General features: G+C 39.7%; 2 protein-coding genes across 5 annotated transcripts in view; both read left to right on the top strand.

The window, feature by feature from the left end:
• LOC116061905 (rano class II histocompatibility antigen, A beta chain-like) overlaps positions 1 to 565 on the top strand; it is a 3,494-nt gene extending 2,929 nt beyond the window's left edge. Inside the window, exon 5 of the mRNA XM_031316278.2 lies at positions 363 to 565. Coding sequence (XP_031172138.2) covers positions 363 to 388 — 26 coding nt within the window. The 3' untranslated portion in view covers positions 389 to 565. The remainder of the gene's footprint in view (positions 1 to 362) is intronic.
• Positions 566 to 9,656: 9,091 nt separating this feature from the next.
• On the top strand, positions 9,657 to 14,110 carry LOC116061914 (HLA class II histocompatibility antigen, DR alpha chain-like). Of its 4 annotated transcripts, XM_035993961.1 has the most exons (5): positions 9,657 to 9,781; positions 10,027 to 10,263; positions 13,216 to 13,500; positions 13,721 to 13,733; positions 13,834 to 13,876. In XM_035993961.1, exons 1-5 carry the CDS (start codon positions 9,691 to 9,693, stop codon positions 13,859 to 13,861), a joined length of 654 nt encoding a protein of 217 aa, XP_035849854.1. In that variant the 5' UTR covers positions 9,657 to 9,690; the 3' UTR covers positions 13,862 to 13,876. The 4 variants fall into 4 exon arrangements, with proteins under 4 accessions (XP_035849854.1, XP_031172147.1, XP_035849853.1 ...); XM_031316287.2 differs by lacking the exons at positions 13,721 to 13,733; positions 13,834 to 13,876 and adding an exon at positions 13,957 to 14,110; XM_035993960.1 differs by lacking the exon at positions 13,721 to 13,733 and having other exon boundaries at positions 13,849 to 14,110.
• Positions 14,111 to 15,372: the final 1,262 nt, after the last annotated feature.

Here is a 15,372-nt window from a genome sequence, read left to right as displayed (position 1 = left end):
CCTCTTTACACAACATTAGACCACTTTCACAATAGTTCCAGTCAAGGAGGAGTTCCAGACCAGGTCCAGAGTCCAGACAGTCCAGAGTCTCTTAGGAGTCTCAGACCAGGTCCAGAGTCTCAGACCAGGTCCAGACCAGGTCCATAGTCTCAGACCAGGTCCAGACCAGGTCCAGAGTCTCAGACCAGGTCCAGAGTCTCAGACCAGGTCCAGAGTCTGAACCCTGATTATCTTTACTAGTCCTTCTGAAACCTGTCTCTAAAAGTTCTTCTCTAAAATAACCTTGTTGTTTAGTTTAGTTTCAGACCAGTTCAGTTTGAAGGACTAATGTCTGGATGTGTTGTCTCTTCTCTTTGATCCAGGACGGATTCTGGTTCCCAGTAGCTGATTCTGGACCTGGTTCTGGTCCTGTAGCTGTTTGTCAGAGGGAATAAAAAGCAGCAGCTGCTTCAACCTGCTTCGTGTGTTTCAGCTCAGCAGACTGTCGGTCCTGGACCAGCAGCTGGACCGCCTTAACTCCTGATTCTCTGATGATCTGGACTCTGATACTCAGCTGGTCTCAACCCTGATCCAGGACTGTGGTGTTACTCTGACGGTCCTGGACCAGGTCTGAACCCTGATCCAGGACTGTGGTATTTACTCTGATGGTCCTGGACCAGGTCTGAACCCTGGTCCAGGACTGTGGTATTTACTCTGATGGTCTGAGACCAAGTCTGAACCCTGATCCAGGACTGTGGTGTTACTCTGATGGTCCTGGACCAGGTCTGAACCCTGATCCAGGACTGTGGTGTTACTCTGATAGTCCGGACCAGGTCTGAACCCTGATCCAGGACTGTGGTGTTACTCTGATAGTCCGGACCAGGTCTGAACCCTGATCCAAGACTGTGGTGTTACCCTGACAGTCCTGGACCAGGTCTGAACCTGATCCAAGACTGTGGTGTTACCCTGACAGTCCTGGACCAGGTCTGAACCTGATCCAAGACTGTGGTGTCACTCTGACAGTCCTGGACCAGGTCTGAACCCTGGTCCAGGACTGTGGTGTTACCCTGCCAGTCCTGGACCAGGTTTAGTCTGGACTCTGGTGTATCCCAGCTGGATCTGAACTCTGCTTCATCTACATGTGATATGATTCTTTACTGAGTGAAATCAATATTTTTCAGCCACTTCTATCCCCAAACGTAATAACTCTGGTCTTTAAATCAAATATAATCAGTTCTGTGAATGATTTGGGGGCTGGCAGGTTGTGTGATTGTTAGATTTCTATATTTTTACTGGAGTGGAACATTTTCTAACCTAATAAACTGATCAGAAAACTCTCTGACTCACTGTGGATTCATTGATCAGATAATAAACTGGAAGTATTTCATCTAGAAAGATCCAGCTCTCATAACTACTTCTTCACCAACAGTTTAAATTAGTTACAGCTGCTCCCTCTGAGTCAGTCACTTAACTCAGATTTATTCATCATTTAGTCTTTTTCATGCTGAATTATTCATTTCTAACAAACTTATCAGAACAAAACTGAGAATCAGAACTTTTTCTGACATTTTTGTCTCTTTTTTCGACATCTTTTCAATGTTTTTGTCTCTTTTTTGATGTTTTATGTTTCTTTTCTCTACCATGTATAAACACCACTAACACCAACTTATTACTAGTTTTACACTTATTTTATACAATAAATCTCATTTATAGGAAATTATAATAATATAACATAATCCTTATATAAAAAAAACAAATTATGAATTATTTAGACTAATATAAATTGATTAATCACAGACGTAAATGTCAATGTTCAGGGAAACTGAAATTTGAAATTTCAAATGTTTTTCTGCAAATGCAAAAAAATAAAACACCAAAAATTTAATAAAAGTAGAGATCTGATCTTTCCTTGTACTTGAGAAGCGTGTTGTATAAAATATTCCAACTTGTTGGTCTTATCAGGAGCACAGTGATATATTTCTACCTTAATTATCTTCTCTAATGAAAAGAGAAAATGTAAACTATGAACCAGTGAATGAGCTGTTGAGGAGATTCTTCTCCAGTCATATAAAAACATTTCTCCCTCTCAGTGCAGCCAAGACAAGATGTTACACAACTCCTGTTCAGACACACACCAGTCATCAGATGATCTGGATATATATTTAATATAACATGAATCAAAGTCTTTCCAACCAGTCAGCTAACTAAATGAGAGTCCAGACTTAAAGTGGTCCCTCTGTCTGGTCTCTGGTATCAACCAGCAGATTGTCTGATAAAAGATGGAACTGATGATGAACATATCACAACATGTGTCTGAGCTGCAGGATTCAGATGATCCAACTTGTAACTCAATCTCTGGAGTTTAGTTGGACTAAATGTGTGTTTGTTCAACCTGTCAAAGCCTGGACCCAAAGTCTGCTCTGTACAGCACTACACAGAGCTCTACTCTACAAGCCCATCCTAAATCCTTAATAACCTCTAATTCTCTCCTTCGTCATCAGACTCAGCTTTTAACAACTGTTTGGTAAAGTTCACAGAACTCATCAGATCTCTGTAACTAAAGAGCAGACAAACATCGCCATGGGGACGGATTCATGACGTGAGGACGCTCAGCACTGAGAGCATCACAACACATCATCCCCTCAGTTATTAAGAACCATTGATTTTAGAAACTTGAGGGATGGGAAAGATAAAGATGTCATCCATCAGCCAATGAACAGTCTCCACTGTGATTGGTTGTTGGTGCTGTGACCTGTCAGACAGAAGAGAAGAAGAAGAAGATAACTGGAGAAGATGTTGGAGAACAAAGAGGAACACGTTATTCTCTGGATGCAGCGATCTGATACTTCTATCGTTATCAGTGACAACGGGACACATCTATTCCATTAACTTCTATGTTTATGTTTATATACTTTATACATTATTGGTCGCACGGACGGGCCAGCAGTTCCAGGATAGTGTCGTCATGTGTCCATGACAACAGAGGGAACATTACGGCTGCTGGACCGGTACTAGTCTGCAGCTGTTCACGGAGCGTATGTCTGAGCCCGTCTCCACCAGACCCCCCTGGGAGGTTGTCAGCTGTGTGTCTGCCTGGCAGACTCTGTGTGTAGGACGTCAGATTAAACCTGCCAGTCCTTATTGATATAGAGACACATGTCCCGTAGCTCTTCACTGTGACAAACATCCAGTAGAGAGTCATGAACTCAGCAGAAGAAAAGAGGCTCAAAGCTGCTTTAGATAGTTAACTAGGAGTTAAGAAATAGATTTTATTAAATTTTTTATTAAAATTTTATTATTTTTATTATTAGAGTTATATTTATTTAATTGTTCCAGTACTATCAAACATGTATTTTATCACTTTTCTCACACCCTTGGGCTGACACAAAGTTGTGCTACACAATCACAATAAAGTGTTTGAACTTGGAAATCTTATTGTTGGTTAACATATAAACGGTAATTATTAACATCTCTATTAACATTCTTATTTCTAACCAATCAGTTCTTCAGAAAAAGAGTTATTCAGGCTGCCGATGTGGTGCAATAGCAGCAATCAGAAGAATTACATCATCCTGCGTACTTATTCCGCCACATTTTTGTCCTGCTACTAGTCACGGAGCGTTGCCAACACATGCACAGAAAATACATCAAAACGTGTGTAATGACCGGGAATGGTGTGCTATCATTTGAATAAGAGATTTGAAGCCTTTTAAAATTTCCTATTGACTTTAATGGGAAATCTTCAGGAAATCGCTTACCATCGCTCAAAACAACCCCTCTTTGGGGCCATACTGTATCGCCATACTTCAATGTAAAAATATTAAAGGTTTAAACCGAAGACAAGACTTTATTGGGCTGAATGGGCATTCTGATATCAAGCACAGTTTCTACCAAATCACAGTTTACGTATCGTCCAGTTTTCAGACCGTTTCAGATTTTCCAATGTGTGTGTATGGGGCCGGGATGTTGAGATTAGAGGGGAGGACAGAGGGGGGAGCTGTGGTACGATTCTCTGAAATCTTTCCAAACAAATTGCTCTCTCCCCTACAGTTTTCACTCTTCATACATCATGGTTGGTCAACATGTAGGAACATTTGTACCGGTCACAGACATGTAACTATGGAATCCACCGGACCTAAACTTTTGGCTCTGTTCATACCAACTACCAATAGAAACAATGAAAAAAATGGAGCTGGAGTATGATTCTCTAAAATGTTTCCAAACAAATATACCAACTCCCGATAGAAAAAATAAAATAAAAAATATCTGGAAGGACGCAGACGGTTCCCTGTTTGTTACCTGCTCTGTGTTGCATATATTTGACACAACAAACATAAAAAACACATCAATGTGTTCGCCAGACTTTCATCTCTCTTGTGATGATAATATTATTGCCATTTCGACCCATAATTTTTAAATTACAGAACAAACTTAAGAGGTATACATATCATTAAATGGACATGTTTGACCCATTAAAGATACTGTCTCCCCCTCCCTCCTCTACTCCCTCACTGTGGAAATCACCATAGCAACATCTTCTGACACACACACCTCCTATCATGGAGACTCTTTACTGTAGGCCGTGTTGTCCTCTCTCTTCAGGACATGTCAAACAGCAGATTTATTTGTTAGCCAGTGTTATTCAGATGTGCACCAAGTAGTAGGCACAATGTCAACATTTCTTGCTGAATTTTGTAGTTATTGTTGTTATTATTCTTACAAGATCCTGTTATGAAATGCTGCAGACGCATTAATGAGTAGTTACGTATATATACGAGCGTCATGGATAGTATATTAAATATTTAAAATCCAGCATGAAGAAAAGTGTTGAAGAAGTATCTCTTCATCTTGTAACAAACTGGACTTTTAATTAAGGTATGAAAATACAGGAAATATCATAAATCATTTTTTTTACACCAAAAAAGGACGTTTCCTGTTTTATATTTGTATGAAGTCATTCTTTAAGTTATTTTAAAATCACTGACAGACAGATAAATATACAGAATGATCTCTGATGTTCAGAGAGGTTTAACCATCAACTGTTATCAAACTCTATATTCCCAATAACAGAAATATGAATGTAATTATTTCAGGAAGAGGTCCAGATGAAAACATTAGATATTAAACCAGATCATTACATGGATTCACCTGCTCTCTCTTCTCCTTTTACATGTCTGTATTTCTTCTTTATAGTTGTATTTCATCACTTCATTAGTTAGTCTGTAGTTTTCTGTCTCTGTCACATGATGGAGCTGTCCACCTGTTTTCTGTCTCTTGATGGAGATGTCCACCTGTTTTCTGTCTCTGTCTCTTGATGGAGCTGTCCACCTGTTTTCTTGACTCCTGCTAAAGTTGAACAAAACTAGTTTATTTAACTTCAAATCTGACCTGAAGTGAATTAAAGTTGACACAGCACCTGTTTCTTTACATGTTCCCTCACATAGAAACACATCTGTGTATAAAAACTAAACTCCATCATCTGAATAATGTGAATGTCTGAGAGCTGATTAACTGGGTTAGTCAGTGAGATATTACAGGACTAATAATAATAACTGGGACTTTATACATTTATATTTTACAACAGAAAATAAGAAAAGAGGAAGAAAAATAATTAGTTTTCATCATTCTAATTCTACACATCTAACATCTTTATTGAGAGACTTGCTGTTATAAAACATCTAATCTACAGTAGTGCAACCAAAACATTATTATTGTTATTATATTTCACGTTATTGTTCAGTTTTTATTTGTTAAATAAAATGTAAATTGTTTCATCATTGTTACTTTCGTTGGATTTCAGTCAGATGTCAGCTGGAAGGACAAAAACATTCAGCATTAGTTAGTGTCTCTAACTCTCAGCTCTGTTTCTGATTGGCTGAACAGAAGATAAAGAGGCGGGACTTTCCAGAGACGCTGTATTCAGGTACCTGATGTTAAACAGAACAAGGAAACTAACAACAAACTGCTGAATAGAGATGCTGATCAGACTCACAATACACACACACACACACACACACACACACACACACACACACACACACACACACACACACACACACACACACACACACACAGACCTGACTAAAGCTATGGCTATCTCTTCTTGTGTTACAGTTTTTTTTCCAATTGCTAACACACTAAAATGACATCATAGCACAATTATTTAAACTGACACACAGACAACAAAACCTCTTCTCCAGTCTCCAAAAGTCTAAAAACATTTTCTGCTTTACACACATTTTGCAATTCAAAATGGCACTTTTTAAATGCAGTGAACACGGTTCTCTGCATAACACACAACAATCTGACAGTAAGTCACATGTTTGACATTTTCAAAACACTGCCATTGAAATTGACACTACATGAGCCAATATATGCGCCACCTGGCCAATCACCTCAATGGTTAATTGTTACCACTTCAATCAGGAAGTAAGCACTATGAAAAGACCACAGGTGAGCACCTTTTTCTGTTTTTTTACATTTCTGCACATTACTTCTGCGATTTTCTTTTTCAGTTTACTGTTTTTTTTGGGAGCATATTTTTGTTCAGTCCAATGTTAATATATCTGCTGTGCATGTGTTCCACTGACTTCTTTGGTGAAAAATAATAAAAAAAAAATGTTTCAAGAGCATGTGTGTGTATCTGCAAATATTTCTGTGCATGTGAACAATCTGAAGAACTATTTTAGTATGGCAACGCATACTAAAGATGAGAGTGCTTTTCATTATGCCCAACAGTGTGTAGGTGGTTAGACAAAAATCTGGTAATATGAATGAAGTGTGTTCCATTTGGTGAAAAAGTTTGATTTTAATAATGCTATATGTAGTTGCAGTGCTTCATTTTGCAGGATATATGAAGTATTTTGCAGTTTGGGTGTGTGTTTTGTGAATTGTGTTGAGTATTTTGTTAAAACCAGCCTAGTTTGTAAAATTTTGTTTTAGCAATTGGAATAAACTGTAAATAATAAACCAGAGCTGCATTTGAAAAGTCAAAAAAATGACCTCCAATGTTGTTTACTAACCACTTTTCATTAACCCTGAAGGTAAACGTCATGAGGTCAAGGAAAGATGTGAAGGAGAATTCAAAAGGGAAAGACAACAGCAGTGTGAGGAGAATCTGACTGTCCTTACCTTGGCTGCGTAACCATGCAACGGCGGATGTTATTGACGTGGGTCTGCCGGTGAAACTACACTGTTCTGAAGGTGAAAGTACAGAAAGCACATCTGGATACTTCACCCCTGATAGGATGAAATGAAGTCTGTATGCTTTTAAATATATCTTATACACTGTTCAATGTTGTGTGTACTGCACGTGACATCTAAAAGGTGATATGAGGGCCTGAGTGGTGAGGACTTATGGGAAACATCTTGGTATGACACTATGATATTGTATGCCAATAGAACTAATATTCTTCAGGTTTGGTTATTATGTTTCGTGCGAAGGAGATCTGAAAACAAGATATGTAATCTTCACCTGTGACCTCTGGGGGGTCTAACCGACATCAGAGACCACCAAAAGTCATGCTGGCTCAATAAATGTGGACAACACAGTGGAAATACTACTTCATCGTCTTATTTTCCATCTTATTCTGCATTAATTATTAAGTCTATTCATGTGAAGCACTCACTGCATTGTCATTTAGTTATTATAAAGCACTGAGCTGTAGGTTGTTTCTTGTATGAAAGGTGTTCTGCTAATAAAGTTTATTATAAATACTGGTTGCTCATGCTCACCCTCCTGTCCACTCATTTATCCACATGAATTCTGATAATTGTATGAAAATAATTGTTTAATGTATGCAAGATAAGCAGAATGTGTAAGGCCTACAGATCTCCTGTACATCTTCTATGTTATAAGGGTTAGATGGTTGCGGGTGGGTGAAAGAAATACATTATTAATGAGGACAATATTCTCAAACTGTAAACACACTGGAGCTGTCTGCTACTGCTGTGCACATTTATGGTTTTACAGAGACACCTGAAGGCATCGTGTGGTCCGACTGGTTTTGGTGGTGAACAGAGAATGAGGAAACTGGAACATAAACTGTCCCAGTTCACCAAACAAACCTGTTTTCACCTTACCTCAGGGTAGAGGAAGTAGATATGTGTGTTCTGCTTTTCTGTTTTCTTTGTACAGTTGGTTTTCTTTTAAGGTTTATAATAACACAAACACATCACACTTATCATTTAATTACTTTATTTGTTCTAAAAGGCAGCAGAGAAACAAACACATCATGTGAAAAATATGTTAATTTATGATTAAAATATAAAATCAACAACAGTCAGATGTTAAAAAAAAGCCTAATGCCTGGAGACCTCTTCACACTTCACACCATCAGTTTGTGTCTCTAACTGTTGGTGGACCTGATGTCACATCAGAGATTAAAAGACCCAACAGAATCTGCAGATGTTTCTCTAGTTGTTGTTTTTTTAGTTTTCAGCGTTGATCAAACGTGAAAATCCACAGAATCTAGACTGTTTTTCTGCTTGGGGTGATATGTTAACTTTTTTTTTCAGTTTTAGTTTAATCTGCAGAAAATTCTGCGTCAGATTGTGTGTTGCCCTGGTGATTAGTTCACTAACATGATATCAGACCATGAAGTGAAGAGTTGGAGATGAGAGTGTAAATATTTAATCATGAAACTTTGAGCTCAAAGATTAAAGTTCAAACTGTTAATATTAGAACATTATTTATAAGGATATTACAGGCTGACAGTTGAACCGTTGTTCAGCATTATGTTCTCCGCGTACAAAACAAAAGAACATCTATTTAATAAAGGACTTTCTACAAGCCAAAAGCATCTTTTGTATGCATTCATTCATATGAAAAATAAATGTCATCCAGTCAAACTGTAGGAAGTGTTTTAGCTCGAAATAAATATCTGAATTTAAATATTTAAAAACTCAAAACTAAAAAGGTTTTCAAATATAACCATTAAAACACTTTATTAGCACAGTACTGCTCACTGATCTGTTATCAGGTGTGTGTATTACAGTTCATGTGAGCAGCAGCAGCCTGGCTCTACCTGGACTGTGATGACATCATCTCATCTCTGCTCTCTGATTGGCTGCTCAGAGTGTAAGAGATCAGCTGCTGCTGGAATTTCTGTCAGTCGTCCTCAGACTGTTGTTCAGGTCTACAGAGAGACTCAGACAGGTTCAGGTCTACAGAGAGTCTCAGACAGGTTCAGGTCTACAGAGAGACTCAGACAGGTTCAGGTCTACAGAGAGACTCAGACTGTTGTTCAGGTCTACAGAGAGACTCAGACAGGTTCAGGTCTACAGAGAGTCTCAGACAGGTTCAGGTCTACAGAGAGACTCAGACAGGTTCAGGTCTACAGAGAGACTCAGACAGGTTCAGGTCTACAGAGAGACTCAGACAGGTTCAGGTCTACAGAGAGTCTCAGACAGGTTCAGGTCTACAGAGAGACTCAGACAGGTTCAGGTCTACAGAGAGACTCAGACAGGTTCAGGTCTACAGAGAGACTCAGACAGGTTCAGGTCTACAGAGAGACTCAGACTGTTGTTCAGGTCTACAGAGAGACTCAGACAGGTTCAGGTCTACAGAGAGTCTCAGACAGGTTCAGGTCTACAGAGAGACTCAGACAGGTTCAGGTCTACAGAGAGTCTCAGACAGGTTCAGGTCTACAGAGAGACTCAGACAGGTTCAGGTCTACAGAGAGACTCAGACAGGTTCAGGTCTACAGAGAGATGAAGATGATGAAGATGATGAAGATGATGAAGATGATGAAGATTATGGTGGTCCTCGTTCTCTCCAGTCTCCTTTGTGTCTCAGCTGACGGTAAGATTTAAACTTTTAAATTCATGTATCAGTCAGATATAATCTCATGTATCAGTCAGATATAATCTCATATATCAGTCAGATATAATCTCATGTATCAGTCAGATATAATCTCATGTATCAGTCAGATATAATCTCTGATGGTGTAAACAGTAAACAGGTTGTTAGTTTACTGACAGTCAGTCTAACAACAGTCAGTCAGTGTTTCAGCAGCTCAACCTTGTGTCTGTTTTTTTTCTCTTCAGTGCTTCGTATGGAGGGCTGTTCAGAGACTGATGGAGAGGTGATGTATGGAATGGACGGTGAAGAGGCTTGGTACTCAGACTTTAAGAACAAAAAAGGAGTCCTGGTTCTGCCCAGTTTTGCAGATTCTGTGAGAGTCCCAGAAGGACTTTATGAAGAATCTGTGGTTAGTCTACAGGGCTGCAAAAATGCCCTGAAACTTGCACGTGGAGCCTTCAAGAACCTCCCACTGGAGCAGGGTAAAGACATATGTATATATATATATTCTGTCTCTTTAATTTGTCTTTAATTATTTAAGCTGACTTTCTGTGACAAATAAACACTTTCAAAACATTGTAGAATAAAACTAATAATATAATTTTAAAAGGCATTAACTAGTGAACTTACTGTGTTTATTTACCTGCTCTACCTAATGGGTATGTTTGCTTTTCTTGGGACTAAACTTAATTTATTGTTAATTAACCCGACCAGGTCGGCGCTGTGGCCTGCAACAGAAGAAACGCGTACTTCATAAGTCTTATTTAATATCTCCAGATCAATACAGTGTAGAGACTTACTTTTTATTTTGTTTAGAAGCAGAGAAATGCTCCGTTTCATCGAGGTCCTCTGACAACTGTAGCCTATCCAGAAGCTTTTTTTAATCCATCATGGAATAACAGTGTCTTTTTAACACAAATAAATCATTATGAATCCAAAAATCAACATGCACATATGTTCTGTTTGCTTCGCAACCTTTGGACCAATCGTCTGGCCGTAGAGCTAGCTGAATAGCTGAGAGCTAGCCCCTAAGTAATGTGCCTAAAGAGTTTGCTCAGCAAATAGAGAGCCTTTAGAGGAGGGCCTTTACTTTCAGGCAGAGAAGCTTCAGCAATGGGCAGTATGAGAATCATGTTTTTTGAACATTAAAGTATGTAAACCTATACTAGTAGACCCCAAGAGTAAAAATATTACGCAGAAAAGGTGTATAATAGGGGCTCTTTAATCTAAATGGATGGCGTGACATGTATGATGTTACCTATTGTAATGACCCTTGAGGCAAATTTGTGATATTGGGGTAGATAAATAAAACTGATACGGTACACTGATAATTATAACTTCCCCACCTTCAGGATTATAAATTGACATTAAAGCTGCAAGCAGCGTTGGACGGGTCAGGGTTACTGGAGGACGCCACTCCTTGCGACCGTGCATTTGCGCGGCATTCAGACACTGCAAATCGTTACCAATGAAAAGGGAACTCCCTGCCGAGTTCAATGATACCTCACACAAGACTCTACCTTAAATGGGTCACCAGTTATGAAAGGGGCGTGGCTTAAACATAGGGGGCGGGCCAAACCATCACCAATCAAAAAGTAACTCTCTGCTGAGTTCAATGACACCTCACACTAGCTTGACATTGTCATACTCAGATTCTAGTCAGAATGTGAGTCTGAAACTGCTCCATTGGGCTGTGATTATGGGGCGTGTTCCAACCGAACAGGGAAATAAAATTCCTCTGCACTCATTGGATAGACCTAAAACCAATCAGAGCAACAGAACTCAACTCAACCGTCAACAGACGAGACGGTGTTTCGTCTCCATAGCAACCACTCTTTGCACAATGCACTTCGGTGCTAACTCCCGACTTTTTTCAAGCTGGAAATATCATTTGTTTCATATAAATATGAATGTGGAGAACGTTAGTGATATTGAGATGCTTGCTACAGTTGCATTTCTAGAGATGAATCGGCGAAAACACGTTTTATTTCTCTGATTCATGGCTTTGTTCTAGCGCCGCTGGTCCTCCCTCTCTTCAGTCTCCCTCTATCTCTCTCCACCATATAACGCTACCGTGCTTTCGGGCGGTTGTTGAGGCTCCGCTCCGTCTAAAACTCTGCCATTTTGTAAAGCTGTTTGTAACGTAGAAATGAAATGGATTATTGATAATTTTATTTCTATAGTTTTAGCTGACTTTACCAGCTGACTTCTCTATTGGCCGTTGAGTCAGTCTACATCGAAACGTTAGTCACTGTTTTGCACCTTAAGTAATAAAAGTATCAAGTAAGAAGACATCTGTGTTGCACCGGCTATTTTTTGTCACTTTATACTGTTTTTGTCCAGCCTTGGTTGCACCGGATTGTCGTGGTCTGCAGAAGCGCAGAGAACTTCCTCTTTTTTATCTGAGTACCATTGTTTTATTGGCTGGTGAGTGTAGCAAATCTACCAGCCACTTGCATATTTTACCAGCATTTGGCTATTAGATGGTGATAATTTGGAACCCTGGTTACAGCCACTTTCTCGTTCATCGCTAAACACTCAAAATGGCCAACACGCCAAGCCCACGCCGTTGGACGAAAAGTTTTTCTTTTAATAACTTTTCATCTTTAAGGTGTTGAGAAGATACAGACCAAATTTGAAGTCCATAGGATGAAATCTCTAGGAGGAGTTCGTTAAAGTATAGCACCTTCACTTTTAGGCCTACTTCCTGTTGCCACTAGGGGGCGCTATGACTTTGAGCCAATATCGGACTGTAGATGTCGTCAGGGTTGGACTCTTATAAATCGTAAAAAGTTTTGAGCCAATTGGACAATGTACGCTCAAGTTACACCCACTTCCTGTTTCGACGGCGAAATGCACCAAATGGCCGCCCCGCCACGGCCACGCCTTATGATGAAAAGTTTTTCTTTTAATCTTTTCATCATTAACGTCTTAAGATGGCACAGACCAAATTTGAAGTTGATCGGATGAAATCTCTAGGAGGAGTTCTTTAAAGTACGACATGTGGAAATGGCCAACATCACACTAATTTTGAACTTTCAATTAAAAATGGCGGACTTCCTGTTGGGGTTAGGGTATGGTTCTAATGAGCTTTTCTGTACGTCTTGACATGCTACATATGTCTACCAAGTTTAGTTAGTCTACGTTAAACGTACCGCAGGGGCTCAATTTTTTTTTATTTTGTAGGGGGCGCTAGGGAGCCATTTTTGTGCGCCAATTCCCAAAACCCTTAAAATATCAAATTTTTCACCAGGCCTGATGCGTGTGCAAAGTTTGGTGAGGTTGTAGGAGTATGATAAGTTTCCTAAAAAGGCAATTCATTGCGCGGAAGAAAAAGAAGGAATAATAATTCCTTCAGTTTCAATAGGGTCTTCACCGCTGTCGGCACTCGGGCCCTAATAAGACACAATAACATGAGCTGTGTTTCTGTTCAGATCCTCCTTCCAGTCTGATGGTCTACACCAAAGAACACGTGGAGCTCAGAGAGAAGAACACCCTCATCTGTTATGTGACTGGTTTCTATCCTGCTCCTGTCAACTTCTACTGGACAAAGAACGGAGAGAACGTCACCCAAGGAACCAGCACCAACGTTCCCTACCCCAACAAAGACGGTTCCTTCAACCAGTTCTCCAGACTGGAGTTCATCCCACAGCTGGGAGACATCTACAGCTGTACAGTCAAACATCTGGCCCTGGACCAACCACTGACCAGAATCTGGGGTCAGACAACTTTATTAACAATCACACTGAATACAATCAGCTCATTAACCAACCACTGACCAGAATCTGGGGTCAGACAACTTTATTAACAGTCACACTGAATACAATCAGCTCATTAACCAATCACTGACCAGAATCTGGTGTCAGAAAACGTTATTTACACTCACACATAATACAAACAGCTCATTAACCAATCAAACTACAGCTCATCTCTGTCCAGATGTGGAGCTTAATGTGTCTGTCTCCAGATGTGAAGCTTAATGTTTCTGTCTCCAGATGTGGATTTTAATGTCTCTGTGTCTTTGTCTCCAGATGTGGATCTTAATGTCTCTGTGTCTCTGTCTCCAGATGTGGATCTTAATGTTTCTGTGTTTCTGTCTCCAGATGTGGATCTTAATGTCTCTGTGTCTCTGTCTCCAGATGTGGATCTTAATGTCTCTGTGTCTCTGTCTCCAGATGTGGAAAAGACTCAGCCCGGTATTGGACCTGAAATTTTCTGTGGACTGGGTCTGACTGTGGGTCTGCTCGGTGTGGCTGCTGGAACCTTCTTCCTCATAAAATGAAATGAGTGCAGCTGATTGGTTGGGGCTGATGATGTCAACAGTGTACAAAGTAGTAGAATAGATACGGTACAGATGTGAGGAGCTGCTGCTTCCTGAAGCTTTAACTTTTTATTCTTCTTTCTGTTTCATATAGATAAAAAATACATCTGATTGACTCATTACTAACAACTTCTACACAAACACTGATGTTCTCTACAGAAAACATACATTTTAAACATACTTATAATCTGTGTTCAATATTGTTTTGTATCTCTATAAATGTTCATTTTATAAATATATACTCACATCAAGTGTTGTTAGTGAAAAATGCTATTGTAAATAAACTAAATGAAATAAAAATAAAAACACACTTAACTGATTTAATCAATAGTGTAAATCAATTAAAATTAAAGCTGCAAGCAGTGTTGGACGGGCCCTCGCGCCTCTGCGCGTGTCGGGGTTACTGGCAGACGCCGCTCCTTGCGACAGCACTTAGACACCGCAAATCATCAGCAATGAAAAAGTAACTCTCTGCTGACTTCAATGATACCTCACACAAGATCCTACGTCGTACAGTTCTATGTTCTATGTTCTATGTCAGTTAAGTATCTGCTGAGTTCATCGATACCTTACATAAGACTCTACCTCAAAGGGGGTCACCAGTTATGAACGGGGGCGTGGCTTAAGCATATGGGGCGGGGCAAACCATCACCAATTAAAAAGGAACTCTCTGCTGAGTTTAATGACACCTCACACAAGACTCTACCTTAAACGGTTCAAATGTTATGAAAGGGGGCGTGGTCTGAGTAAGTGGGCGTGGTTAAAGTATAGGGGGCGGCTCAATATCACATGTAGACCACACATAAGTTTCATGTAAATTGGATGATGTTTGTCATATAAGGGTGATTACCTGTTGCCACTAGGGGGCGCTATGACTTTAAGTAAATATCAGCATGTAGATATCGTCAGAGTTGGACTCTTATGAATCCTGAAAAGTTTTGAGCCAATTGGTCAATGTACACTCAAGTTACACTCACTTCTTGTTTCAATTGCGAAATGCACAAAATGGCTGCCCCGCCACGGCCACGCCCTACGACTAAAAGTTGTTCTTTTAATCTTTTCATCATTAACGTCTTAAGATGGCACAGACCAAATTTGAAGTTGATCGGATGAAATCTCTAGGAGGAGTTCTTTAAAGTACGACATGTGGAAATGGCCAAAATCACACTAATTTAGAACTTTCAATTCAAAATAGCGGACTTCCTGTTGGATTTAGGGTACGGCTCTAATGACGTGTTTTTGTACGTCATGACATGTTATACATGTCTAG

Source organism: Sander lucioperca, chromosome 17, assembly GCF_008315115.2.
Source record: "Sander lucioperca isolate FBNREF2018 chromosome 17, SLUC_FBN_1.2, whole genome shotgun sequence".
Taxonomy (NCBI): Eukaryota; Metazoa; Chordata; class Actinopteri; order Perciformes; family Percidae; genus Sander; species Sander lucioperca.
This window is presented reverse-complemented; position numbering and strand designations above follow the sequence as displayed.